The sequence below is a fragment of the Lepidochelys kempii genome, chromosome 28 (genome assembly GCF_965140265.1).
Source record: "Lepidochelys kempii isolate rLepKem1 chromosome 28, rLepKem1.hap2, whole genome shotgun sequence".
Lineage (NCBI taxonomy): Eukaryota > Metazoa > Chordata > Testudines > Cheloniidae > Lepidochelys > Lepidochelys kempii.
This window is the reverse complement of record NC_133283.1, coordinates 189,916-217,338: the sequence shown is the minus strand read 5'-3', so window position 1 is coordinate 217,338 and position 27,423 is coordinate 189,916. Positions and strand designations below refer to the sequence as shown.

The window sequence follows — 27,423 nt, the reverse complement described above, 5'->3', positions numbered from 1 at the left end:
GCGCTATCTCAGAGTAAGCTCGTGGAGTGTCTCCCCAAATGCCCCGCCCTCCCCAAGGAGCGACTGCGCTGGAATACCAACGAGGTGGGGAGTGGGGCACGGGGCCTGTCCCCTCTGGGGGGCGCCGGCTGCCCCCCGGCCCCAGAGCAGGGACCGGGGGGCTGGGAATGGGGCACAGGGCCTGTCCCCTGTGAAATGACTTGGTTGTCGGGAGCCTGGTCTCCGCACCATGGGCTGGGCTGGGGGCACGGTAATGGGGGGCTGCCTGTGGGGGGCTCCCCCATATCCTGACCCACGGGTGCTGCTGTGTCGCAGGAAATCGCCTCCTATCTCATCACCTTCGAGCGGCACGAGGAATGGCTGTCGGGCTCCCCCAAGACCCGGTGAGCGGCGGGGAAGGGGGGTGGGGAGCGGCCTGGGGGGTGGGGGGGGCTGTTCCCCTGGAGATCTGTCAGGGGCGGGGTGGGGGGGGGCTCTGTGGCCCCCCCACGGTGACCCCCCCTCCGCTCTGCTCCGGCGCCAGCCCCCAGAACGGCTCCATCATCACGCGCTATCTCAGAGTGGGGGGGCTGTTCCCCTGGAGATCTGTCAGGGGCGGGGTGGGGGGGGCTCTGTGGCCCCCCACGGTGACCCCCCTCCGCTCTGCTCCGGCGCCAGCCCCCAGAACGGCTCCATCATCCTGTACAACCGGAAGAAGGTGAAGTACCGCAAGGACGGCTACTGCTGGAAGAAGCGTAAGGATGGCAAGACCACGCGGGAGGACCACATGAAGCTGAAGGTGCAAGGGACGGAGGTAGGCCTGGGGGGCCGGGCCCCGGGGGGGCTGGGTGCCCCACACAGGCCGGGGGCCAGGCTGGAGTCTGCGGGGCTCGGTGCACTGGGTTGGGGGGCGGGCTGCCCCTGGGGAGTGGGGCGAGGGGCGAGCGGTGCCCGCCGGGGGGTGGGGGGGCCCCGGCCGCGCGGGCCCCCCCAGCGCTGAGCCTGTCGTCTGCCCGCAGTGTCTCTACGGCTGCTACGTCCACTCCTCCGTCGTCCCCACGTTCCACCGACGCTGCTACTGGCTGCTGCAGGTACGGGGGGGCCCGGGGGGGGGCGCCCCTGCTTTTCCGGGGGGCGGCTCGAGGGCCACGGTATTAAAGCACCGAGAAGCAGGGCCCAGACCAGGGGTCCCGCAAGCTCCCCGCCCGGGGCCGGGCCGGGGACCCCGGCGTCCTGACGCTCCCCCCGCCCCCGCAGAACCCCGACATCGTCCTGGTGCACTACCTGAACGTGCCGGCCCTGGAGGACTGCGCCAAGGCCTGCGGCCCATCCTCTGCTCCGCCAACGGCGACCGCAAGGAGTGGCTCAAGTGGTCCAAGGAGGAGCTGGTCAACCAGCTCAAACCCATGTGTAAGGCGGGGGCGCGGGGGGCTCGAGGGGGCGGCGGGGAGCCGGGGGGGGGCGCGGGGGGCTCGAGGGGGCGGCGGGGAGCCGGGGGGGGCGCGGGGGGCTCGAGGGGGGCGGCGGGGAGCCGCCGGGGGGGGCGCGGGGGGCTCGAGGGGGCGGCGGGGAGCCGGCGCGGGGGGCTCGAGGGGGCGGCGGGGAGCCGCCGGGGGGGGCGCGGGGGGCTCGAGGGGGCGGCGGGGAGCCGCCGGGGGGGGCGCGGGGGGCTCGAGGGGGCGGCGGGGAGCCGCCGGGGGGGGCGCGGGGGGCTCGAGGGGGCGGCAGGGAGCCGGGGGGGGGGCGCGGGGGGCTCGAGGGGGCGGCGGGGAGCCGCCGGGGGGGGCTCGAGGGGGCGGCGGGGAGCCGCCGGGGGGGGCTCGAGGGGGCGGCGGGGAGCCGGGGGGGGGCGCGGGGGGCTCGAGGGGGCGTTGGGGAGCCGCTGGGGGGGGCTCGAGGGGGCGGCGGGGAGCCGCCGGGGGGGGCGCGGGGGGCTCGAGGGGGAGAGCGCGGCTGGGTCGCTCCCCCCCCCCCCAAGTCTGTCTGTGCCCCCCCCAGTCCACGGGATAAAGTGGACCTGCAGCAACGGGAACGGGACCACGGAGTTCTCCATCGAGCAGCTGGTCCAGCAGATCCTGGAGAGCCACCAGGCCAAGCCCCCGCCCCGCACCCACGCCTGCCTCTGCAGCAGCAGCAGCCTCGGTCAGTGCCCAGCCGGGGCCCCCCCAGCCCCCCCGAGAGCTGGGGAGAGAACCCAGGAGTCCTGGCTCCCAGCCCCCCCTGCTCTAACCCCTACTGCCCTCCCAGAGCTGGGGAGAGAACCCAGGAGTCCTGGCTCCCAGCCCCCACTGCCCTCCCAGAGCCAGGGAGAGAACCCAGGAGTCCTGGCTCCCAGCCCCCCCGCTCTAACCCCCACTGCCCTCCCAGAGCCGGGGAGAGAACCCAGGAGTCCTGGCTCCCAGCCCCCCCGCTGTGACCCACCAGCCCCGCGGCCCTGCCAGAGCCAGTCCCATGCTGAGGTCCCATGGATCCCTTTGGCTCCTCAGGGGGCTGCCAGCGCTCCCTAGTGGTGGATGGGGGGCACTGCTGCCATGAACGCAGGAACTGCGCCATCCTGCCCTCCAGCTCTAGCCCCCCCATATGCCCTGAGCCCAGAGCTGCCCTCCCCTTCCCCGGCCGGGGTCTCTCCCCTGGGGTCCCATCAGCGGGGGGGCCCAGGCCTGCGTCCGGCATGGGGGTGGGAGCTGGGGATTCGCAGCCTCTGTCCGTCTGTCTGTCCCCTTCCCCCCCATCTCGCTGTCCAGCCGTCTGTCCACCCCTCCCTTCGCGGTCCGTCCCCCTTGTCTGTACGTCCGTCCCCCTGCAACCCTGTCAGTCCCGCTGTCCGTCGGTCCCTCTGTCTGCCCGCCCGCCCCCTCACGTCGGTGTCTGTCCGTCCCGCAGGCAGCCCGGGGCACGTCCCGCACAAGTGCGGCACCACCAGGCATCGCATCATCTCCCCGAAGGTGGCGCGGCCCTGCCCGGCCCCGGCCCTCCCCGAGCCGCCGCGCCCGACCGACCCCGAGCCGGAGCCGGCCAAGCCTGACCGGAAGGAGCCCCCGGCCCCCGCCGAGCCCCCCTCCCCGGACGCCCCCCGGCCCTCGCCCGCCGTGGCCCTGTCGGTGGGGCTGCCCGGCAGCGCCGTCCTGGTGATGACCGGCCTGGAGAAGCCGCTGGCCCTCACGCCCAGCCAGCACCTGGTGGCGGGCGACCCGCCGGGCGGCCCGGTGGGCCTGGCCCTGCTGCCAGGCCCCGGGCTGGTCCTGTCCCAGAACCTGGAGGCCAGCATGGAGACGGGGGAGGCCGGCTCGGACGCCTTCGACCCCGACTGCTTCCTCAACAGCCCCGCCCGGGGCCAGACCTACGGGCGCCGGGCCCCGGAGCCGCCCCCGGCCGGCAACTGCTTCTTCATCCAGGACGACGGGGGGGCGCCGGGGCGGGGGGGCGGGCGGCCCCCGGCCGGGGAGACCCCCATGGAGACGGGGGGGGCCCCGGCCGGGCGGCGGGGCCGGGGAGCAGCTGCCGGAGGAGCTGTACTCCATCATCCCGCCGGGGGCGGGAGGGGGCCGGACCTGCCCTTCGGCCTCTCCCTGGATAGCCTCATCTCCGAGCTCATGACGGAGGGGGCCGGGGCCGGGGAGGGGGGCAGCCCCCCGCGCCCGGCCCTGCCCGATGCCCCCGGCGAGGCCGCCCCCCCGGGGGGCTCGGCAGCTCCGGAGACGCTGGTCACCATCACCGACTTCTCGCCGGACTGGTCCTACCCCGAGGTGAGCACGGGGGGAAGCAGGGATTGGGGGGGGGGCCGCCGCACAGGCAGTGGGGCATCCACCCCCCCACCCACGTCCCCAGTTAACCCCTCGTTTCCCCGCAGGGCGGCGTCAAGGTGCTGATCACGGGGCCGTGGACGGAGGAGACGGATTCCTACACCTGCCTCTTCGACCAGGTGGCCGTGCCGGCCGCACTGATCCAGTCGGGCGTCCTGCGTTGCTATTGCCCCGGTACGGGACAGGGCGCCGGCTCCCCTCCGGCCCCGGGGCGGGGTCTGGCGGGCTCGGGGGGGCAGGGAAGGGGGCAGGGGCCTGTCCCCTCTAGGGGGCGCCGGCTCCCTCCGGCCCCGGGGCGGGGCCTGGCGGGCTCGGGGGGGCGGGGAAGGGGGCAGGGGCCTGTCCCCTCTAGGGGGCGCCGGCTCCCTCCGGCCCCAGGGCGGGGCCTGGCGGGCTCGGGGGGGCGGGGAAGGGGGCAGGGGCCTGTCCCCTCTAGGGGGCGCCAGCTCCCCTCCGGCCCCGGGGCGGGGCCTGGCGGGCTCGGGGGGGCGGGGAAGGGGGCAGGGGCCTGTCCCCTCTAGGGGGCGCCGGCTCCCCTCCGGCCCCGGGGCGGGGCCTGGCGGGCTCGGGGGGGCGGGGAAGGGGGCAGGGGCCTGTCCCCTCTAGGGGGCGCCGGCTCCCATCGGGCCCCTGGCGGGCTCGGGGGGGCGGGGAAGGGGGCAGGGGCCTGTCCCCTCTAGGGGGCGCCGGCTCCCCTCCGGCCCTGGGGCGGGGCCTGGCGGGCTCGGGGGGGGCGGGGAAGGGGGCAGGGGCCTGTCCCCTCTAGGGGGCGCCGGCTCCCATCGGGCCCCTGGCGGGCTCGGGGGGGCGGGGAAGGGGGCAGGGGCCTGTCCCCTCTAGGGGGCGCCGGCTCCCCTCCGGCCCTGGGGCGGGGCCTGGCGGGCTTGGGGGGGGCGGGGAAGGGGGCAGGGGCCTGTCCCCTCTAGGGGGCGCCGGCTCGCTCCGGGGCGGGGCCTGGCGGGCGGGGGTGTTTTGTGCTGCCCCGTCTCACTGCCCCCTTCTCCCGTAGCCCACGAGGCCGGGCTGGTGGCCCTGCAGGTGGCCCGCGACACCCGGCTGGTCTCCACCTCGGTGCTGTTCGAGTACCGGGGCCGCGGGTTCCTGGCGCTGCCCAGCACCCAGCTGGACTGGCTCTCCTTGGACGGTGAGTGGGGCGCGGGATGGGGGGGGCTGCTCTGGGTTCCTGTGGGGAGGGGGAGACCGTGGGGCTGGGAGCCAGTGTGGAGGGTGCAGGGTTTTTGGCGGGGGGGGGGGGGCAGGCGAGATTGTGGGGTGGGGTCTTTGGGGCCCAGGGCAGCAGCCTGTGTGGGACACCCTGTAATTCATCGCGGACAGGGACAGAGACTTGTCTCTGCCCCCACTCAGTCTCCAGAGGCTTGGAGGGAGGGGTCAGGGCTGGGAGCCCGGACTCCTGGGTTCTCTCCCCGGCTCTGGGAGGGGAGTGGGGGCTGGTGGGTGAGAGCAGGGGGGGCTGGGAGCCAGGACTCCTGGGTTCTCTCCCCGGCTCTGGGAGGGGAGTGGGGGCTGGTGGTTAAAGCAGGAGGGCTGGGAGTCAGGACTCCTGGGTTCTCTCCCCGGCTCTGGGAGGGGAGTGGGGGCTGGTGGTTAAAGCAGGGGGGCTGGGAGTCAGGACTCCTGGGTTCTCTCCCCGGCTCTGGGAGGGGAGTGGGGGCTGGTGGGTGAGAGCGGGGGGGCTGGGAGCCAGGACTCCTGGGTTCTTTCCTCATTGGCATGAGACCTGCATGGCCCTGTATTGTCCCTGCTCTCCTCTGCTCGTGGGTCTGATTCTGCCCCCTCCTCACGCCATTGTAAGGGGCGGAGCAGGAGGTGAGCAGAGAATTGTGGGGTCCCCGCCAAGTGGCAGCCAGCGGGCGAGAGCTAGTCCACATAGGGCCAGCAGCTGGCAGCGGGTTGGTGTATGCGGTGGGGGAAGGTGGGGGGTGTTTTTTTCGGGGGGAGGCTGGGAAGGGAGCAGAGCACAGACAGGGACCCCCCCAGGAATGTGTGTACAGAGCAGCTGGGTCGGTTGTAACCGGCCCAGACAGAATTTCCCGCCCCAGCTCCAAAACTGGGGGAGATCCCTTCCCGGTGCTGAGATGCGGCCACCTCTGGGTGGGGCGGCGGGTGTCACAGGGACCCCTCGCCCGGCGCTGAGATGCGACCACCTCTGGGGCAGGGCATGGCAGGTGTCTGACAGCCGCAGTGCACCCGAGTTTAGGACAGGAAGTGAAGGCGAAGGCTCTGTGTGAATGAAACTGCAGGATGCCTGGATTTATTTTCAGCTCTGGAGGGAAGCCCTGGGGTATGGGGCTGGCACCAAGTATGGGGAGAGCGCCCTCTGCTGAGCCCCCTGCCCCACGGCACCCCCCTGCAGTCACTCTTCCCCCCCTGCTGGGCAGTGCAGGGTGGGTGGCTTTGGGATTGCACTGGGGAGGGAGGGAGCCTGGGTAAGGGGGCAGGTGGGTGCTGGGCTCCGGGTCCCAGCTGAACCAGGTGGGGTGTGCAGGGGATGACCCCCCCCTTCCTCTGGGAGCAAAGTTACATCACCATAGGGCAGATGGGAGGAGGTGGGGTACGGACCCACTGTCCTCTCCCTGCTGTCTGGGAGAGAACCCAGGAGTCCTGGCTCCCAGACCCCACACTCCTCCCAGAGCCGGGGAGAGAACCCAGGAGTCCTGGCTCCTAGACCCCCCTGCTCTGACCCACTCCCAGCTCAGTGGAAGGCTCCCCCGATGCGGCGGCCTGGCAGGCCGGGTGCCTCTCTGCTCCTTCCCCCCGTCAGCTGGCGTCAGGCGCCCGCCCACCCTGGCCCCTGCCCGTGGGGTGGAATTTCCAGTGGGGGGGGACCGGGGGGCCGGTTTCCAGGGCCGTGAGTCAACAGCCCCAGAATACCCCGGCCGGCGGTAAGGAGACTCCTGGGCTTCTTCCGACGCTGCCCGGCGTCACCACTGCCCATGACGTGGGGGGGCCTCTCTGGAGAATCCCTCACACGCAGCGTCCTGGGGCACGGCCCCGTCCTCCTGAGGTGTGAACCCTGGCGTCCGGGCTGAGCTCCCCACAACCCCCCCTCGGGCACTGGGCATGGAGGCGGGCTCCACCCCAGAATGTTACAGCTTCGCTCCCCAGCTCACCGGCCGCCCCGCCCCAGAGGTGGGCGCATCTCAGCGCCGGGCGAGGGGTCCCCGTGTCACCGGCCGCCCCGCCCCAGAGGTGGGCGCATCTCAGCGCCGGGCGAGGGGTCCCCGTGTCACCGGCCGCCCCGCCCCAGAGGTGGGCGCATCTCAGCGCCGGGCGAGGGGTCCCCGTGTCACCGGCCGCCCCGCCCCAGAGGTGGCCGCATCTCGGCGCCGGGTGAGGCCGTGAGTCCTGGTTCCCCCAGACCCCTGCTCCCCTCCCAGAGCCAGGGAGAGAACCCAGGAGTCCTGGCTCCCAGCCCCCCCACCCCCCGATCTAACCGACCAGCCCCCGCTGCCCCCCAGAGCCAGTCACACCCCTCCAAGGCCCCTGGGTACAGCGTACAGCGGCCGCATGTGCCCAGTACCACGTCCTTCCCCCAGACACCCGTGTGCACACAGTCACACACCGCACAATCACAGACCCTACCCCCACACACAGTCGCACAACTTCACATCCTACCCCCAGACATCCCCGCACAGTCATACGCCGCACAATCACACACCCTTCCCCCACACAGTCAGACACCCTAGCCCATACACCGCACGCACAGTCGCACACCACACAATACCACGCCCTAGCCCATGACACACCCAGCCACTCGTACGCCCTACCCCTGGACACACCCAGTCGCACAATCGCAGAGCCTACCCCGCACCCAGTCGCACACCGCACAATACCACGCCCTACCCCCAGACACACCCGGCCACTCGTACGCCCTTCCCCTGGACACACCCAGTCGCACAATCGCAGAGCCTACCCCCGCACCCAGTCGCAGACCGCACAATACCACGCCCTAGCCCATGACACACCCAGCCACTCGTACGCCCTACCCCTGGACACACCCAGTCGCACAATCGCAGAGCCTACCCCCGCACCCAGTCGCACACCGCACAATACCACGCCCTACCCCCAGACACACCCGGCCACTCGTACGCCCTACCCCTGGACACACCCAGTCGCACAATCGCAGAGCCTACCCCCGCACCCAGTCGCAGACCGCACAATACCACGCCCTACCCCAGACACACACGGTCACTCGTACGCCCTACCCCTGGACACACCCAGTCGCACAATCGCAGAGCCTACCCCCGCACCCAGTCGCACACCGCACAATACCACGCCCTACCCCCAGACACACCCGGCCACTCGTACGCCCTACCCCTGGACACACCCAGTCGCACAATCGCAGAGCCTACCCCCGCACCCAGTCGCACACCGCACGATACCACGCCCTACCCCCAGACACACACGGTCACTCGTACGCCCTACCCCTGGACACACCCAGTCGCACAATCACAGAGCCTACCCCCGCACCCAGTCGCAGACCGCACAATACCACGCCCTAGCCCATGACACACCCAGCCACTCGTACGCCCTACCCCTGGACACACCCAGTCGCACAATCGCAGAGCCTACCCCCACACCCAGTCGCACACCGCACGATACCACGCCCTACCCCCAGACACACACGGTCACTCGTACGCCCTACCCCTGGACACACCCAGTCGCACAATCGCAGAGCCTACCCCCGCACCCAGTCGCAGACCGCACAATACCACGCCCTACCCCCAGACACACACGGTCACTCGTACGCCCTACCCCTGGACACACCCAGTCGCACAATCGCAGAGCCTACCCCCGCACCCAGTCGCACACCGCACGATACCACGCCCTACCCCATGACACACCCAGCCACTCGTACGCCCTACCCCTGGACACACCCAGTCGCACAATCGCAGAGCCTACCCCCGCACCCAGTCGCACACCGCACGATACCACGCCCTACCCCCAGACACACGCGGTCACTCGTACGCCCTACCCCTGGACACACCCAGTCGCACAATCGCAGAGCCTACCCCCGCACCCAGTCGCAGACCGCACGATACCACGCCCTACCCCCAGACACACACGGTCACTCGTACGCCCTTCCCCTGGACACACCCAGTCGCACAATCGCAGAGCCTACCCCCGCACCCAGTCGCACACCGCACGATACCACGCCCTACCCCCAGACACACACGGTCACTCGTACGCCCTACCCCTGGACACACCCAGTCGCACAATCGCAGAGCCTACCCCCGCACCCAGTCGCACACCGCACAATACTACGCCCTACCCCCAGACACACCCGGCCACTTGTACGCCCTTCCCCTGGACACACCCAGTCGCACAATCGCAGAGCCTACCCCCGCACCCAGTCGCAGACCGCACAATACCACGCCCTACCCCCAGACACACACGGTCACTCGTACGCCCTACCCCTGGACACACCCAGTCGCACAATCGCAGAGCCTACCCCCGCACCCAGTCGCACACCGCACGATACCACGCCCTACCCCCAGACACACACGGCCACTCGTACGCCCTTCCCCTGGACACACCCAGTCGCACAATCGCAGAGCCTACCCCCGCACCCAGTCGCACACCGCACGATACCACGCCCTACCCCCAGACACACACGGTCACTCGTACGCCCTACCCCTGGACACACCCAGTCGCACAATTGCAGAGCCTACCCCCGCACCCAGTCGCACACCGCACGATACCACGCCCTACCCCCAGACACACACGGTCACTCGTACGCCCTTCCCCTGGACACACCCAGTCGCACAATCGCAGAGCCTACCCCCGCACCCAGTCGCACACCGCACGATACCACGCCCTACCCCCAGACACACCCGGCCACTCGTACGCCCTTCCCCTGGACACACCCAGTCGCACAATCGCAGAGCCTACCCCCGCACCCAGTCGCACACCGCACGATACCACGCCCTACCCCCAGACACCCCTGCACACAGTCGCACACCGCACAATATCACACCTACCCCTGCACGCACAGTCGCACCCCATGAAATCTAACCCTCTTTCTCTCTCCTCTCCCTCCCCCGCCCCAGGCAGGAATGGGTTAACAGCGGGATGGGCCCAGGGAGGGTTGCTGTTGGGGGGGCCGTCCCCCTCCTTCCCTGTCCTATTTCGGTCCCATTGAGAGCTGGGAAGGGGGGCAGGTCTCATGCAGAGCGTCCGGGCTGCGGGCGGGAGATGGACAGATGCCTCAGGGCTCGGGACCGGGGGGGGGGGGAGAATCCCCTGCCCCCCCCGTCCCCCCCGCCCCCTCCCAGCCCGGAGCTGTCAACGGGTCTCAGGGAAGTTTGGGGGGAGCGGTTGGTTCTTTCCCATGCCGGTAATTCCACCCCGCTCCTTGCTTGCCGCCCCCCCCCGACCCCGTCCTCGCACGCGCGTGAGTGGGGGCAGCCCCCCCCCCCCCGATCCCTGCCAGGAAACGCCGGTTCCTGCAGGGAGTCGTTCGAACGCCCGCTCGCGCCCTGGGGGCCGTCCCCAAAGCTATGGAGAAGGAAGGTACCGAGGCAGGGGGTCCGTGGGGCACGGGGCACCAGCGAACCCCAATGCCCCGACTCGGGGGGAGGTGCCTGGGGAGCACCAGGGTGGGTTGGGAAGGGGACTGTGAGGGGAGGGATGGGGTGGATTGTGGGGTGCCATGGGGGGACGGGACGATGGTGGTGCATTGTGGGGTGCTATGGGGGGAGGGATGGGGTGGATTGTGGGTTATGGGGTGGAACGGGACAATGGTGGATTGTGGGGTGCTATGGGGGGAGGGATGGGGTGGATTGTGGGGTGCTATGGGGGGGACGGGACGATGGTGGTGGATTGTGGGGTGCCATGGGGGGAGGGATGGGGATGGATGGGGTGGATTGTGGGGGGAGGAAAGGGGTGGATTGTGGGGTGCCGTGAGGGGCAGTGGGGGAGGGATGGGGTGGATTGTGGGGGTACGGATGGTGCTGGATTTTGGGGTGCCATGGGAGGACGGGGGTGGATTGTGGGGGGCAGCGGGGAAGGGATGGTGCTGGAGTGTGGGGGGAGGGATCTGGCGCTTTGTGGGAGGTGCGGGGGGATAGATGGGGGGTGGAAGGGGGCACATGGTGGGGCGCAGAGGGGCAGGCTGGATGGAGGTGCCTGAGGACAGCCGCGTGCCCACCCCGTCGGGAACACCCCCACCTCCCCACACCCCCTCCAGCTCCTCTCCCAGCAAGGGGGTGGCATCGCTCAGCCCTTCCCGCCCTGGGGATGGGGCAGGGCCTTGCTGGGGGTGGGTCTCAGCGCAGGAGCCGGGGGGGGCCCTGGTGGGGGGCTGCTGACAGGCTAATCCACCCTCTAGGCAGATTAGCTGCCCGGCCCCCTTCCACTGGCCCCGGAAATTGACCAGGCTAATCCCTACGGGACAGACGGGGGCGGGCACAGCAGGGTCGCACCGCTCAGCTGCCCGGACACCTGGGTTCTCTCCCCGGCTCTGGGAGGGGAGCGGGGTCTGGTGGGTTAGAGCAGGGGGGCTGGGAGCCAGGACTCCTGGGTTCTCTCCCCGGCTCTGGGAGGGGAGTGGGGTCTGGTGGGTCAGAGCAGGGGGGCTGGGAGCCAGGACTCCTGGGTTCTCTCCCCGGCTCTGGGAGGGGAGTGGGGACTGGTGGGTGAGAGCAGGGGGGGCTGGGAGCCAGGACTCCTGGGTTCTCTCCCCAGCTCTGGGAGGCGAGTGGGGGCTGGTGGGTTAGAGCGGGGAGGGCTGGGAGCCAGGACTCCTGGGTTCTCTCTCTGGCTCTGGGAGGGGAGCGGGGTCTGGTGAGTTAGAGCGGCGGGGGGGCTGGGAGCCAGGACTCCTGGGTTCCGGCTCCAGGAAGGGGAGGGGGTGTAATGTGGTGTTGCGTGGCCCTGTCTCACGCACGCCCCCCGCCCCCAGATAACCAGTTCAGGATGTCGATCCTGGAACGCCTGGAGCAGATGGAGAAGCGGATGGCAGAGATGACGGCTTCCTCCCGGCAGCAGCGGGGGGCCGCGGGGGAGACCCCCCACACGCAGGTGAGGCCCCCGGGGGCTGGATTCTCCAGGGGGAGAGCCGCTGGGGCTGGCTTGTTGTCATAGGGTCTCCTGGGAGGTGTTTCGGGTTGTTTGTTATTGTAGGGTCTCTCAGGAGTCCTGGGGCCGGGTGTGCAGATTCGGGATTGTCAGGTGTCCTGGGGGAGGCTGGGGTCCGAGTAGCTCATGTCCATTACTGTGCAAACCCTCAGGGGTGCCAGGGGCTGGGAGCCAGGACTCCTGGGTTCTCTGCCCGGCGCTGGGAGGTCAAAGCAGGGGGGCTGGGAGCCGGGACTCCTGGGTTCTCTGCCCGGCGCTGGGAGGTCAAAGCAGGGGGGCTGGGAGCCGGGACTCCTGGGTTCTCTGCCTGGCGCTGGGAGGTCAGAGCAGTTGGGCTGGGAGCCGGGACTCCTGGGTTCTCTGCCCGGCGCTGGGAGGTCAGAGCAGGGGGGCTGGGAGCCGGGACTCCTGGGTTCTCTGCCCGGCGCTGGGAGGTCAGAGCAGGGGGGCTGGGAGCCGGGACTCCTGGGTTCTCTGCCCGGCGCTGGGAGGTCAGAGCAGTTGGGCTGGGAGCCGGGACTCCTGGGTTCTCTGCCCGGCGCTGGGAGGTCAGAGCAGGGGGGCTGGGAGCCGGGACTCCTGGGTTCTCTGCCTGGCGCTGGGAGGTCAGAGCAGGGGGGTGGGAGCCGGGACTCCTGGGTTCTCTGCCCGGCGCTGGGAGGTCAGAGCAGGGGGGCTGGGAGCCGGGACTCCTGGGTTCTCTGCCTGGCGCTGGGAGGTCAGAGCAGGGGGGTGGGAGCCGGGACTCCTGGGTTCTCTGCCCGGCGCTGGGAGGTCAGAGCAGGGGGGCTGGGAGCCGGGACTCCTGGGTTCTCTGCCTGGCGCTGGGAGGTCAGAGCAGGGGGGTGGGAGCCGGGACTCCTGGGTTCTCTGCCCGGCGCTGGGAGGTCAGAGCAGGGGGGCTGGGAGCCGGGACGCCTGGGTTCTCTCCGCAGCTCTGGGAGGGAAGTGGGGGCTGGTGGGTCAGAGCAGGGGGGGCTGGGAGCCCGGTCCCTATGGCGCCCTCCCTACACTCATCCCCACATGTCCCCTGGGTCCTGCCTGGCCTCTCCCATCAGCCCTTGTCCTCCCCCCTCCTCTCGCTGCCCAGCTTGACGTCACTCCCCCTTAAGCCTTTATCTGTGTTGCTATTTCGGGGGCCCCCTCCCGAGGGGGGGTTAATTTTAGCCGGGCGGCGTGCGGCGTGGCTCGGATGTCGCGGGGCTGGGCTCGCTCCCCGGCGGCTGTTCCTGGCCGGGGCGGGGGGATTACAGAGGCATTTTCCAGCCCGGCAGGCCAGACATTCTTTCCAGCCTGAGCGAGGGGAAAATAGACCCGGGGGGGGGCCAGGGGCCACCTGGGGGGGCCACAAGTGGCTCGGAGGGGGGAGGGGGGCTGTATTAAGCACCCGCTTGTGGGGGCCTCAGCCTGGCCTCTGCCCACCCTCCTGCAGAGATCCAGGGGTGCCCAGTGCTCAGGGCTGAGACATGGCCAGCTCTGGGGCGGGGTGACGGGGACCCCCCGCCCGGCGCTGAGACGCGGCTGGAGATCCGGGGACCCCTCGCCCGGCGCTGAGATGCAGCCACCTCTGGGGCGGGGCGGCTGGTGATCCGGGGACCCCTCGCCCGGCGCTGAGATGCGGCCACCTCTGGGGCGGGGCGGCTGGTGATCCGGGGACCCCTCGCCCGGCGCTGAGATGCGGCCACCTCTGAGGCGGGGCGGCTGGTGATCCGGGGACCCCTCGCCCGGCGCTGAGATGCGGCCACCTCTGAGGCGGGGCGGCGGGTGACGGGGACCCTGCGCTCTCCCCGCAGACGGTGGCGGACTCCTTCGAGGAGCGGATCGTGGCCCTGTGCGAGACGATGATGTCTCGCTCCTCCTGGCTCCACTCCGACACCCTGGTCCATGACATCCGCTTCCGGGGCATGACCCTGCTTCACCTCGCAGCCGCCCAGGGCTACGCCCGGCTCATCGAGACCCTCATCAAGTGGCGGTGAGTTCCCCAGGCTGATGCGGGGCGAGGTGGGGGGCGTCTGTTGGGGGATCTCCGTTCTCCGCCCCCTAACGCTTGGGGATTTTCCTGCAGGAACCTCAGTGCCGAGAGCCTCGATCTGGAGCAGGAAGTGGACCCGCTGAACGTCGACCACTTTTCCTGCACCCCCCTGGTGAGGGGGGCCCCCAAGCTGGGAAGATTTGGGGGGATGTGCCCCAAGGGGAGGGATCCTGGAGATGCAGCCTCAGAGGTGGGGTGGCTGACCCTGAAGGGCCCCACAACACACTCCCCACAGCACAGCGCCCCCTAGCTCTGCCCTGGGGCCAGCCCTGACTGCCAGGGGAGAGCGCCCCCCACTGAGCCCCATAGCGCCAGCCCCGCCTGCCCAGGGAGAACGCCCCCCCCGAACCCCCCGTGCTGCTCCCTGCCCCATAGCGCCAGCCCTGACTGCCAGGGGAGAGCGCCCCCCGCTGAGCTCCCTGCCCCACAGCGCCCCATAGCGCCAGCCCTGACTGCCAGGGGAGAGCGCCCCCCACTGAGCCCCCCGCCCCACTCCCTGCCCCACAGCGCCCCATAGCGCCAGGCCCGTCTGCCCGGGGAGAGCGCCCCCCCGCTGAGCCCCCCGCGCTGCTCCCTGCCCCACAGCGCCCCATAGCACCAGCCCTGACTGCCAGGAGAGAGCGCCCCCCGCTGAGCCCCCCGCCCCACAGCGCCCCATAGTGCCAGGCCCATCTGCCCGGGGAGAGCGCCCCCCACTGAGCCCCCCGCCCCACTTCCTGCCCCACAGCGCCCCATAGCGCCAGGCCCGTCTGCCCGGGGAGAGCGCCCCCCCCGCTGAGCCCCCCGCCCCACTCCCTGCCCCACAGCGCCCCTTAGCTCCCTGCTCTCTCCCCCCCCACAGATGTGGGCCTGCGCCCTGGGCCACCTGGACGCGGCCCTCCTGCTGTACCGCTGGGACGGCCGGGCCCTCTCCATCCCGGACTCGCTGGGCCGGCTGCCCCTGGCCGTGGCTCGCTCCCGGGGCCACGTGGCCCTCGCCGCCCGCCTGGAGGAGCTGCAGTGCCAGGAGCCGAGCCCCGAGGGCACCGTGGACAAGGGCTGGGGGGCGCCGTGCCCGGCCGAGGCCCTGGGCCTCCCCTCCCCGCTCTCCGCCAGCCCCGACACAGGTACAGCACCCGCGCGGGAGGCCGGGGGGGGGGTGTCTGGTTCCCCCCCCTCGCCCGCTGACCCCCCTCGTCCCCAGGGCTCAGCACGGTGAGCAGCGTCTCCTCGCCCTCGGAGCTCTCGGACGGCTCCGTCTCCGTCACCTCGGCCTACTCCAGCGCCTCGGCCCTGCGCGACTCGCCCGCCGGCAGCCCCGAGGCCGAGGCCGCCATGGACTTCGGACCGCCCCCCGAGGGCTGGTACCTGCGGGACCCCCCGAGCCCGCCTGGCCTGCGCTGCTCCCCCCACTTCTTCATGGACTACGAGGGGGCCCCCGAGCCGGAGCTGCTGGCTTACGGGGAGAACGCGGAGAACGAGGGGTACCTGCCGGCCACTGACGTGCTCCAGGTACCGGGGCGCTGGCGGACGGGTTGGCTGGGGGGAGGTGAAAGGCTTGGGGGCTATGCAGGGGGATGGGCTGTGATCGCGGGGCACCCCTTCTCCCTCTGGTAAAGAAAGAGAAACAGAGGCATATTGACTGGCCCCAAGTCATTGGCAGGGGCAGAGCCGGGGAGAGAACCCAGGAGTCCTGGCTCCCAGCCCCCACCCCGCTCTAACCCCCCGCTCCCCTCCCAGAGCCGGGGAGAGAACCCAGGAGTCCTGGCTCCCAGCCCCCACCCCGCTCTAACCCCCCGCTCCCCTCCCAGAGCCGGGGAGAGAACCCAGGAGTCCTGGCTCCCAGCCCCCACCCCGCTCTAACCCCCCGCTCCCCTCCCAGAGCCGGGGAGAGAACCCAGGAGTCCTGGCTCCCAGCCCCCACCCCGCTCTAACCCCCCGCTCCCCTCCCAGAGCTGGGGAGAGAACCCAGGCGTCCGGGCGCTCCCCCCCCCGCAGGTGGACATGATCACGCTGGCCAAGCAGATCATCGAGGCAACGCCGGAGCACATCAAGCAGGAGGGTTTCAGCTCCGCGGCCGAGGTGCCGCTGCGGGAACGAAGCGGGAACGTGGGGCTGAGTGAGACCATGTCCTGGCTGGCCGGCTACCTGGAGAGCGTGGACCAGCTGCCCGGCGTCTCCCACCACAGGTACGCGGCCTGGCCTCCGGGCGGCACCGCGCCTGGCGGGCTCCAGGGGGCGGGGAACGGGGCGTGGGGCCTGTCCTCCTCTGGGGGGCGCCGGCTCCCCCCCTCCCCCAGCCCCAGTGGGGACTAGCGGGCTCAGGGGGCGGGGAATGGGGTGCGGGGCCTGTCCCCTCTGGGGGGCACTGGCTCCCACCCGGCCCCAGTGGGGACTGGCGGGCTCCGGGGGGTGGGCAATGGGGCTCGGGGCCTGTCCCCTCTGCGGGTTGTCAGCTCCCACCCGGCCCCAGGGGGGGACTGGCGGGCTCCGGGGGGCGGGGAACGGGGGGAGGGACCTGTCCCCTCTGGGGGGCACTGGCTCCCACCCGGCCCCAGTGGGGACTAGCGGGCTCAGGGGTCGGGAAATGGGGAGCGGGGCCTGTCCCCTCTAGGGGCACCGGGGTGACTGTCTCATGCCCCCCACCCCCAGGCCGGTGCCCTCGTCCCGGGTGTGTCTCAGCCCCCTGCAGGCCCCGCTGGGGGAGCTGCCCTTCGACCGGCTGCCCCCGCCCCCCACGGCCGCCAGCTGGGCCGAGTTCCTCAACGCCTCGGCCAACGGGAAGATGGAGAGCGAGTTCGCGCTGCTGACGCTGTCCGACCACGAGCAGCGCGAGCTCTACGAGGCTGCCCGCATCATCCAGACGGCCTTCCGCAAGTACAAGGTACCCCCGGGGCCCCCCAGCCAGGGGCCTCCACCCCCTCCCTCCATCTTTTCCCCCGTTCCCCGGCGACAGGGATCCCCACGGCAACAGCCATCTCCGTGTACTGTCCCCTGGCAACTGGGAATTGCCCATGGCAACCGGCATCCCGGTGTCTCTCGTACCGTCCCCTGGCCACTGGGAATTCCCCATGGCAACCGGCATCCCCCTGTCTCTCGTACCATCCCCTGGCCACTGGGAATTCCCCATGGCAACCGGCATCCCGGTGTCTCTCGTACTGTCCCATGGCAGCCGGCATCCCGGTGTCTCTCGTACTGTCCCATGGCAGCCGGCATCCCGGTGTCTCTCGCAGAGTCCCCTGGCAACTGGGAATTCCCCATGGCAACAGATACCACCCCCCTTACCTGCCCAGCAGCAGGATAGCCCTCCCCCGATCCCGCCATCCCCGGGTGCCAGGGACCTGCCCCCCACCTCCGTCTCTGCCCCCTGCCCCTCACTCCCCTCTCCCCGCAGGGCCGCCGGCTGAAGGAGCAGCAGGAGACCGCGGCGGCTGTGATCCAGCGATGTTACCGCAAGTATAAGCAGGTAACGCCCAGCTGGGGGGCCCCCCCTGTGCTGCCCTTCAGGGGGCCCCAAGGTGTGGGGCTGCCCTGGGAGCTACCGGCCAGCCTGCGCCCACCCTGAGGGGGTTGTAGCCTGGCGCCCGTGTGAGCCAAGTCCTTCGGGTCTCTGCCCGGGAGCCCCACCCTGCCCCGCTAACCCGCCTCTTCTCTCTCTGTCTTGCAAGCTCACGTGGATCGCCTTGAAGGTAACGAGCGGGGGGGGCTTGGATGACCCTGCGGGGCATAGGGGGCTGGTGTGGGGTTGGGGGGACTCTGATTGCGGGGAGGGGTGTGAGATGCTAGTTCTCTTCCCGGCGCTGGGGTCTGGTGGGTCAGAGCACGTTGGGGCAGGGAGCCAGGACTCCTGGGTCCTCTCCCCGGCTCTGAGAGGGCAGTGGGGGCTGGTGGGTTAGAACAGGGGTGGGGCTGGGAGCCAGGACTCCTGGGTTCTCTCCCCAGTGCTGGGAGGGGAGTGGGGGCTGGTGGGTTAGATCGGGGGGGCTGGGAGGCAGGACTCCTGGGTTCTCTCCCCAGCTCTGGGAGGTGTTGCCTGATTTATAAGGTTGTTAATATTAGTTTGGATAATAGGGGTTTTTGGCTCGCCAATCTGTTTAATTAAAAGATAATAAGGTTCTTGTCCCGAATCAGGCGCCCCAGAATTTATAACGGACCCTTGGGGGTATGACAGGAAGCTCACGCTGAGACCGATACGGCCTTAAAGACTTTTTATTAAGATAAAACGCAGGAGGAATTAAATGGTAAAATAATCTGAGTTACTGCGTTAGATTGTATTCCTGCTCTTCGAAAGATCCATAGGGGATTACGGTGTTGCACGCTCCAAAGCTTTGGTTAAGAGACTCTCACCCTTCCTTGATAACCCGGTGGGGGGAGAGACAGGACCAGCCTCGCCTCTGGCGGTTCCGGTTCCTCACTTCTCGAGTGGGAGGTGCAGCGCTTAGGAGAAGCCAGAGCTAAGAGCGAGCGAAGCGAACTTGGAGTTTACTCAGCGAACTTAAAATCAAAACCTAATACACAAAGCTAAGAACAAACGCTTAGTCCCCTTGCAACTTAGACAGGTCACGGAAAACCAGTACGGCCTCTCTAGCGAGGTGGGTCACCTCTTTTATAGGTGCCGGAAATCCTTCCTCCTATGCCCGAACTTCATTCCTCACCCCCAAAACTGTCAGGACCCACTTACTCCGTAGGCTGGCGTGTTTGTACGCGTTGATGACCCGAACAGACCTATTAATGCCGTTGGACTGGACATTAGCATGGCCTTGCATGACCGCTGAACTTACTTTAATATCAATCTATAAACCTATTACAATAAACCAAACGTATATATGCCAGCAAGCAGGTTAATCTTACAGGCTACAGAGGAGCTGGGGCAGCTGGGAGCCAGGACTCCTGGGTTCTCTCCCTACTGCTGGGGGAATTCTGCGCCCAAAAATGTAAAATTCTGCACGCGATATTTTAACGTTCTGTATATTTTATTTGTCAAAAGGACACAATCATGCCAGTGTCAATAATCTTGGTCCTTTATCTGACTGCTACGATGTCTGTGACAACACAGACCAAAAAAGAAACCAGATTCTGGTCATTTTATTTGTTGACGAATAGATTCCTTACGCGGCAGAATAACGCCGAGCGTTGTGCAATTCATTTACATGACAATCCAGAACCGGGTTCCCAGCACCTGTCGGAAGCAGGGCAAAGGCTGGGGGGACTCGGGGTAACAGAGGAGCGAACCTGGAGGGGGCTGGGTGTGGGTGGGAGGTTTTTCTTTGGGGGGGGGGATTGTTAGGGTGTTCGGGAGCCTCCCCCAAGCAGACCCTGGCTGACTCCCATTCAGTCAGGCATGTCTGCCCCTGTCCCTGCACCTCCCATCCCCATGGGTCTCTGTAGGCCCTCTTCCCCCTCCCCAGGCTCAACACTGTCACCCCACTAGCCATTCTGAACCCCGGTCTGTGACCTCCCCAGCAGCCCCGTGTGCCCCCCTCTGTCCTAACCTGGCTGTGGGGGGGCCGGGTGCTGTGATGAATTCTGCGCCTGGGCCGGGGAATACTGCGCCCACGCAGAGCTGTGTTTTCTCCCGCAGACGATACGTTTCTGCCCAGAAGTGCTGCAGTTCCACCTTGCGCCCACCAGAGGCTGCCGTTCTGGCACCACAGCGGCCTCTGGTGGGGGAAAGGCGGAACTGCGGCACTTCTGGGACAGAAACGTATCGTCTGTGGGGGGGCCAAGAAATGCTCGCGGGTGGCGCAGAATTCCCCCAGGAGTATCTCCCCGGCTCTGGGAGGGGAGCAGGGGCTGGGGGTTCAGAGCAGGGCGGGGCTGGGAGCCAGGACGCCTGGGTTCTCTCCCCGGCTCTGGCAGGGGAGTGCTCCGGGCCCCCCGCTGACCCCGCTGCTGCCCCGCAGTACGCCCTGTATAAGAAGATGACGCAGGCAGCCATCCTGATCCAGAGCAAGTTCCGCAGCTACTACGAGCAGAAGAAGTTCCAGCAGAGCCGCCGGGCCGCAGTTCTGATCCAGCAGTGTTACCGCAGCTACAAGGAGTACGAGAAGCTGAAGCAGGGCCACCGCGCCTCCGCCGCCATGCAGCAGAAGATGAAGTAGGTGCCCGGACTCCTGGGTTCTCTCCCCGGCTCCGGGAGGGGAGCGGGGGCTGGTGGGTTAGAGCCGGCGGGGGCTTCTCCCCCATCCCCACTGGCTCCTGTCACCTCTCTGGCTACGAAAAGATCCCACGGATCTAGGTGCCGTTGGCTGGGGCCGCTCCGCCCCAGAGGTGGCCACGTCTCCGCGCCGGGCGAGGGGTCCCCGGGGCACCAGCCGCCCTGCCCCAGAGGTGGCTGCGTCTCGGCACCGGGCGAGGGGTCTCTGCGACCATCTGCCCTGTTCCACCTTCGCTTCTTGTCTGTCCCCAGGGGCACTTTCCTTACGAAGAAGCAGGACCAGGCAGCCCGTAAGATCATGCGGTTTCTGCGTCGTTGCCGGCACAGGTATGGGGGGCAGGCGGGCAGCGAGGGGGCATCCGAGGACAGGGGTGGGGGCAGCCCCGGGGGAGGGGGAGCAACATGTGCTCTAACAGGATGGGAATCTGGCTCATTGGAGGGGCTGGTGGGTGCGGTGGGATGACAGGTAGGAGGGTGCACAGGTGTCCATGCTCCCAGGGCTGGGATTGGGGCCTGGGGGGGTGTGGGGAACAGCCCATGGGGCAGGATTGAAGATTTGGGGGGCATCAGGAACCCCCCCACACACCTCACCCCCATCTCTCTGTGCCCCACCCCCCGCAGGATGAAGGAACTCAAGCAAAGCAAAGAGGTGGAAAGTTTACAGAAGCGAGGTCTGGCCACTTAACGCCTCCCCCTGTGGCCTGCCAAAGCCCGGGGCAGCCACGCCGGGAACCCAGGCATCCGGGGCCGGCCGCCCCCACCTTCGCTCCCCTTCTGAAACTGTGACGACGGAGTCTTAAACCCCCGGTGGCGACGGATCGCGGCCTCACCTAGGGGGGGGTGTCCCGGCCCCCCCGTCTTAACGATTGTGCAATAGAGCCTGGCTGGAGGGGAGCTGATTGGGAGGCCAGGGGGTGATGGGAGCCCCTGGCTGGCTACGCACACCAAGGGGGGGGTCCCCTGAGTTGGCCTGAAGGGGACGGTGCAGCCATGCTGGCGGGGGGGGGGGGTGGAATCTCTTCAGAACTGAGGTACCATCCATTGTACCCCCCATATCCTCCCCTACCCCCTTAAAGTCACCAGATCTTTGTGCCAAGTTACCCCCGCCCAGGCTGGGAGCCAGGACGCCTGGGTTCTCTCCCTGGCTCTGTGCGGCGGAGCAGGGTCTGGTGGGTTAGAGCAGGGTGGGGCTGGGAGCCAGGACGCCTGGGTTCTCTCCCTGGCTCTGGGCGAGGGGTCTGGTGCGTTGTCTTAAGTGGGTGATGCCATACCCACCCCCCTCAGTACTTAAAGGGCCCTGTTTGCATTTCAGCCCCCTGTAACAGGCCCATCTCTCCCCCCAGCTGTCTTCTCCCCCCCTGCCCCGACCTCACATCCCATGGGGCATTGCAGCCCCTAGGCTCTGGGTCCATCCCCCCCCCCCCCCACCTGCCCTGAGCAGGCCCTCCGGCTGGTCTCCCTGGGCCCCTGGCCCTGTCGCGGCCTGGGAGAGTGTGGGTCGGTCATTTCCCCCGCCGTGGGGCAACTGTGTCTATATTAGAGATCTGCTGTTGGGCCGGGGGGGCGGAGAGGGGCGTCGAGAGGAACCTGCTGCCCCCCCGTCCCCATGCTCCCTGCTTGCTGTATAAAGCCTGCGTGTCCCCCGGGTGCCCCCCCACACCCCCCCAGCACACCCACACACCCCTCGTGTACATAGTTGTAATATATTGGGGGGAGGAACCCTCAGCCTAAAATTATACTGAAGGATATATTTAAAAACAAATCTTAAAGCCGCTCCGGCTCCCCACGGCGCGGGGGGGGGGGGGGGGGGAAGAGATGCATGCTGGTAAACGTTAAAACCACACCTGCCACCCCCCCCGTGGGGTTCGCCGCTCCCCAAAATCTCTGTCCCCCACGTTTCTACCTTTTGCATGGGTTTGTTTGTACAAATTTACATTAAAAAGGAAAAAAAAAAAAAAAGCCCTGAAGTCGCTGAGATGTGGTCTCGGGGGGGGGAGGCGGGTGGTCTGGGGGGGGCTCATCCCCAGGGAGGGGGCGCTCCGGGCACGAGGGTTTCTCTCCCCCACACACACACACACACCCCCCCAGGGTGAGGGATGCGACGCCCCCCCCCCACCCCCCCCCGGGCCTGCGGAACCGGCTTCCCCTGGACGGCGACGTTACCCTGCGGGACTCCTCGCCGCAGGACGGGTGGGGGGGGGTCCCGCTGGAATGAGGGGGGCGGGTTCCCCCCCCCCAACAGGGCCGGCCCCGGTGGGAGGGGGGCGTCTAGTCCCCGCCCCTGAGAATTGGGGGGGGGTGTGGATGGGGGGAGGGGGGGGTCCTGAACTTGGGGACCCAGGCATCCGGGAAGGGGGAGGGGCTGCGTCTTTCCACCCTCTTCCCCCCCCCCCCGCGTGTGCTGCGGGGGTGCGCGGCCCTGCGCCTCCCCTTTAATCCCCCGCCCATTATCTGTCCGCCGACGCGGCCCTGCGCCTCCCCTTTAATCCCCCGCCCATTATCTGTCCGCCGACGCGGCCCTGCGCCTCCCCTTTAAGGCCCCGCCCATTATCTGTCCGCCGACGCGGCCCTGCGCCTCCCCTTTAAGGCCCCGCGGGCGGGGGCGCGGCGGGCGGTGACGCGGCTGTGACGCGCCGTGACGCGGCGGAAGGGGCGGGGCGCGGCGCGATGGCGGAGCTGGACCTGCTGGGCTCCATCCTCAGCGCCATGGAGCGGCCGCCCGGGCTCGGCGACCAGGAGACGCGGCGCCGCGCGCGAGGTCAGGGGTCGCGGGGGCGGGGCCGGGGCGGGGGGGGCCGGGAGCGGGAGCCCACAACGCCCCGCCCCTCCCCGCGCGCCGCTTGGCCCCGCCCCCCGGGACAGGGCCCCGCCCCCGGCACTAAGCCCCGCCCTGGAGCCGCGCGCCCCTTGGCCCCGCCCCCGGGATAGGGCCCCGCCCTGGAGCCCCGCCCCCGGCACTAAGCCCCTCCCCCCCGGGACAGAGCCCCGCCCACCCCCGCGCGCCCCTTGGCCCCGCACCCCGGGACAGGGCCCGCCCTGGAGCCCCGCCCCCGGCACTAAGCCCCGCCCCCCGGGACAGGGCCCCGCCCTAGAGCCCCGCCCCCCGCGCGCCCCTTCGCCCCGCCCCCGGGATAGGGCCCCGCCCTGGAGCCCCGCCCCCGGCACTAAGCCCCTCCCCCCCGGGACAGAGCCGCGCCCTGGAGCCCCGCCCACCCCCGCGCGCCCCTTGGCCCCGCACCCCGGGACAGGGCCCCGCCCTGGAGCCCCGCCCCCCGCGCGCCCCTTGGCCCCGCACCCCGGGACAGAGCCCCGCCCTGGAGCCCCGCCCCCCGGGATAGAGCCCCGCCCCCTGGGACAGAGCCCCGCCCTGGAGCCCCGTGGCCCCGCCCTAGCCTCTGAGCTCCCCCCCCCCGCCCTGCAGCCCAGTACACCATGGCCCTGCCCCCGCCCCCGGGGAGCTCTTTCCCTCACCCCCCACCCCGTAACCACATGGCCCTGACCCAGGGGGAGGGGCGCTGTAGAGACCGGGCTATAACTAGATACGGGGGTAGGGGAGGGGCGCTGTACAGACCGGGCTATAACTAGATGCAGGGGTGGGGGAGGGGCGCTGTAGAGACCGGCTATAACTAGATACGGGGGTGGGGGAGGGGCGCTGTAGAGACCAGGCTATAAATAGTCATAGCGGTGGGGGAGGGGTGCGCTGTACAGACCGGGCTACAACTAGATGCAGGGTGAGGGAGGGGCGCTGTACGGACCGGGCTATAAATAGTCGTAGCGGTGGGGGAGGGGCGCGCTGTACAGACCGGGGTGAGGGAGGGGGCGTTGTACAGACCGGGCTATAAATAGACGCAGGGGTGAGGGAGGGGCGCTGTACAGACCGGGCTATAAATAGTCGTAGCGGTGGGGAGGGGTGCGCTGTACTGACCGGGCTATAACTAGACGCAGGGGTGGGGGAGGGGCGTTGTACAGACCGGGCTATAACTAGACACGGGGATGGGGGAGGGGTGCTGTACAGACCGGGCTATAAATAGTCGTAGCGGTGGGGGAGGGGCGCGCTGTACAGACCGGGCTATAACTAGACGCAGGGGTGGGGGAGGGGCGCTGTACAGACCGGGCTATAAATAGACACGGGGATGGGGGAGGGGTGCTGTACAGACCGGGCTATAAATAGTCGTAGCGGTGGGGGAGGGGCGCGCTGTACAGACCGGGCTATAACTAGACGCAGGGGTGGGGGAGGGCGCTGTACAGACCGGGGTATACACAGACACCGACCCGCCTGGGGCTCGCGCTCAGGCCGGCAGCGCTGAAGGTTCCCGGCTCTGCGCCGACCCCAGTGTCCTCCGGCACCAGGACCCCCCTGCGGAGCCGGCGTCAGGCCCAGGACCCCGCCGGTCGCTACAGGGGGGCCTTACGGACTGAGCCACACCGGGGAGACACACCCAGCCCTGCCCCGCCATGGGGCCGGAGCTCCTAGCATCCTCAGGGGACCCCGCGCCCCCCCAGAGGCCAGGGAAGGGGGGAAGGGCACGTCTGCGAGGGCACCCAAAGGAGAGAACCCAGGCGTCCCGGCTCCCAGCCCCCCTGCTCTGACCCACGCGACCCTGAGCGGCGGATTCTCTCGCCCCGGCAGAACAAGCCGCCCGGCTGAAGAAGCTGCAGGAGCAGGAGAAGCGGCAGAAGGTGGAGTTCAGGAAGAGGGTGAGTGACCCACAGAGGCGGCCGTAGGGCCGGGTGGGAGCCGGCGCCCCCCCCGAGGGGCCAGGCCCCGTGCCCCATTCCCCGCCCCCCTGAGCCGTCCCTTCCGTGTCCCCTGGCAGATGGAGAAGGACGTGTCTGATTTCATCCAGGACCCCGCGCAGACCAAAAAGAAATTCCAGCCCATGAACAAGCTTGAGCGCAGCATCCTGTGAGCCTCCCGGGGTGGGGGGCCGCATGTGGGGTTTGGGGTATCTCAGCGCCGGGCGGGGGGTCCCCAGGTCGCCGGCCGCCCGCCCCGGAGGTGGGCGCGTCTCGGCCCCGGGCGGGGGGTCCCCCAGAGGTGGGCGCGTCTCGGCCCCGGGCGGGGGATCCCCCAGAGGTGGGCGCGTCTCGGCGCCGGGCGGGGGGTCCCCGGGTTGCCCCCCGCCCCACCCCGGAGGTGGGCGCGTCTCGGCCCCGGGCGGGGGGTCCCCGGGTCCAGCCCGGGAACGTTTGCTCCGTGTGTCAATGAGTGTCGTGTCCCCCCTCGCGCGCGGCCCAGGCATGACGTGGTGGAAGTGGCCGGCCTGACGTCCTTCTCCTTCGGTGACGACGAGGAGAGTCGTTACGTCATGATCTTCAAAAAGGTGAGCGACCCCCCCTGCCCCCACATCCTGTCCTCCCGGAGCCGGGGAGAGAACCCAGGAGTCCTGGCCCCCAGCCCCCCCTGCTCTAACCCCCCAGCCCCCGCTCCCCTCCCAGAGCCAGGGAAAGAACCCAGGAGTCCTGACTCCCAGCCCCCCTGCTCTAACCCCCCAGCCCCCGCTCCCCTCCCAGAGCCAGGGAGAGAACCCAGGAGTCCTGGCCCCCAGCACCCCCTGCTCTAACCCCCCAGCCCCCGCTCCCCTCCCGGAGCCGGGGAGAGAACCCAGGAGTCCTGTTGCCCTCGCGGTGTGGGGCTGGGGCCAGTGCTGGGGTGGGGGCAGCGTGCGGGAAGCTCTTGGGGCCGTGGGGTGTCTCATGCTCTGCCCCCCGCCTCCCAGGAGTTCGCCCCGTCGGACGAGGAGCTGGAGGCCTATCGCTGTGGGGAGGAATGGGACCCACAGCGGGCCGAGGAGAAACGCCGCCTCAAGGTGTGTGGGGCCCCCCCCAGGCTCTGCTGGCCCCAGGGCTGGGGGGGATCTTGGGGGGCTGGGGCATCTCTCTCCCTGTCTCCCTTTGGGTGGGCAGGACTGGGGGGGGGGGGTCGTCCTCATGGGCGGGGCCAAGGTGTTGCCTCCCTCTCTATAGGGGGCGGGGCATACCAGCACGGGTGGGCGGGGCTGGGGGCGTGTCCCCGTCCCATCTCACACCCCCCCCATTGTGCCCCTGCCCCCCCCAGGAGCGGGCTCAGAGGGAGGCGGAGCAAGAGGCGCTGAGGGGCCCCGCCGTGGTGAACCCCAACACCGACTACAAGGACAAATACAGTCACCTCATCGGCAAGGAGGCCGCCAAGGACGCCGCCCACACCATGCAGGCCAACAAGGCCTACGGCTGCGGTGAGCGCCGGCCCGGACGCCTGGGTTCTCTCCCCGGCTCTGGGAGGGGGGTGGGGGCTGGGGGGTTAGAGCAGGGGGGAGCTGGGATCCAGGACGCCTGGGTTCTCTCCCCGGCTCTGGGAGGGGGGTGGGGGCTGGGGGGTTAGAGCAGGGGGGAGCTGGGAGCCAGGACTCCTGGGTTCTCTCCCCGGCTCTGGGAGGGGGGGGGGGGCTGGGGGGTTAGAGCAGCGGGGAGCTGGGAGCCAGGACTCCTGGGTTCTCTCCCCGGCTCTGGGAGGGGGGTGGGGGCTGGGGGGTTAGAGCAGGGGGGAGCTGGGAGCCAGGACTCCTGGGTTCTCTCCCCGGCTCTGGGAGGGGGGTGGGGGCTGGGGGGTTAGAGCAGGGGGGAGCTGGGAGCCAGGACTCCTGGGTTCTCTCCCCGGCTCCGGGAGGGGAGTGGGGGCTGTTGGGTTAGAGCCGGGGGGGCTGGGAGTCAGGACTCCTGGGTTCTCTCCCCGGCTCTGGGAGGGGAGTGGGGGCTAGTGGGTTAGAGCAGGGGGGGCTGGGAGCCGGGACTCCTGGGTTCTCTCCCCGGCTCTGGGAGGGGAGTGGGGGCTGGTGGGTTAGAGCCGGGGGGGCTGGGAGCCAGGACTCCTGGGTTCACACCCCCGCTCTCCCGTCCAGTTCCCGTGGCCAACAAGCGGGACACGCGCTCCATCGAGGAGGCCATGAACGAGATCCGGGCGAAGAAGCGGCTGCGGCAGAGCGAGGACGAGGGGCCGGGCGGGGCTGGGACCTCCTAGTGCTGCCGGGGGGGGTGGGGGGGAGCAGATCGCAGGGAATGACCCCAAACCTGCTGCTGTGTGTGAACCTTGCTTGGGGCATCCCGGCCGCCGAGGGGGGGCTGCTGTGCCCCCACGTGCCCAGGTTACCCCCCTCCCTCTGTATTTACCCACTAGCCTAGGAGAGTTTTTAGGATTTCAGTGTGTGGGGGGGTATTTTAAGTGATTTGTTTGGAATTGTTTTTTCTCTCTAGTTGTGGGGGGGAGGGGAGAGTCTATTTTTGGGGTGTGTTGGGACTGGGGGGGGCGAGAGGCGGGGAATAGAGATCTGGGTGCAGTGTCGCCTTCCCCCACCAGAGGGCGCCTGGGGCCTCAGAGCAGGCTGCAGCATCCCACT

The 27,423-nt window shown here is 69.5% G+C and overlaps 2 protein-coding genes across 2 annotated transcripts; both read left to right on the top strand.

The window, feature by feature from the left end:
* Positions 1-6: 6 nt before the first annotated feature.
* CAMTA2 (calmodulin binding transcription activator 2) lies at positions 7-21,857 on the top strand (the record flags this gene model as incomplete). Its single annotated transcript, XM_073326447.1, is given in 24 exon segments — positions 7-84; positions 316-383; positions 658-793; positions 999-1,070; positions 1,237-1,306; positions 1,309-1,389; positions 1,978-2,121; positions 2,863-3,440; positions 3,442-3,517; positions 3,520-3,725; positions 3,830-3,956; positions 4,792-4,926; positions 11,707-11,825; positions 13,676-13,854; positions 13,948-14,026; positions 14,756-15,020; positions 15,098-15,405; positions 15,892-16,082; positions 16,546-16,777; positions 17,288-17,359; positions 17,562-17,582; positions 19,797-19,990; positions 20,303-20,377; positions 20,672-21,857. Coding segments are annotated over 24 exon segments (3,570 nt in total), but the record flags the coding sequence as incomplete, so codon positions are not given.
* An 816-nt stretch (positions 21,858-22,673) lies between these two features.
* SPAG7 (sperm associated antigen 7) lies at positions 22,674-27,062 on the top strand. The gene is made up of 7 exons (XM_073326527.1): positions 22,674-22,808; positions 24,681-24,748; positions 24,868-24,956; positions 25,290-25,374; positions 25,771-25,860; positions 26,109-26,265; positions 26,929-27,062. The coding sequence occupies exons 1-7, from the start codon at positions 22,718-22,720 to the stop codon at positions 27,045-27,047; spliced, it is 699 nt and encodes a 232-aa protein (XP_073182628.1). The 5' UTR covers positions 22,674-22,717; the 3' UTR covers positions 27,048-27,062.
* Positions 27,063-27,423: the final 361 nt, after the last annotated feature.

Bases quoted from the DNA above. Each gene is read 5' to 3' on its own strand.
- SPAG7 (XM_073326527.1), top strand. From the start codon at position 22,718: ATGGCGGAGCTGGACCTGCTGGGCTCCATCCTCAGCGCCATGGAGCGG. The intron at 25,861-26,108 runs GTGTGTGGGGCC...TGCCCCCCCCAG, and splicing joins AGGAGAAACGCCGCCTCAAG to GAGCGGGCTCAGAGGGAGGC. The intron at 26,266-26,928 runs GTGAGCGCCGGC...TCTCCCGTCCAG, and splicing joins CAACAAGGCCTACGGCTGCG to TTCCCGTGGCCAACAAGCGG.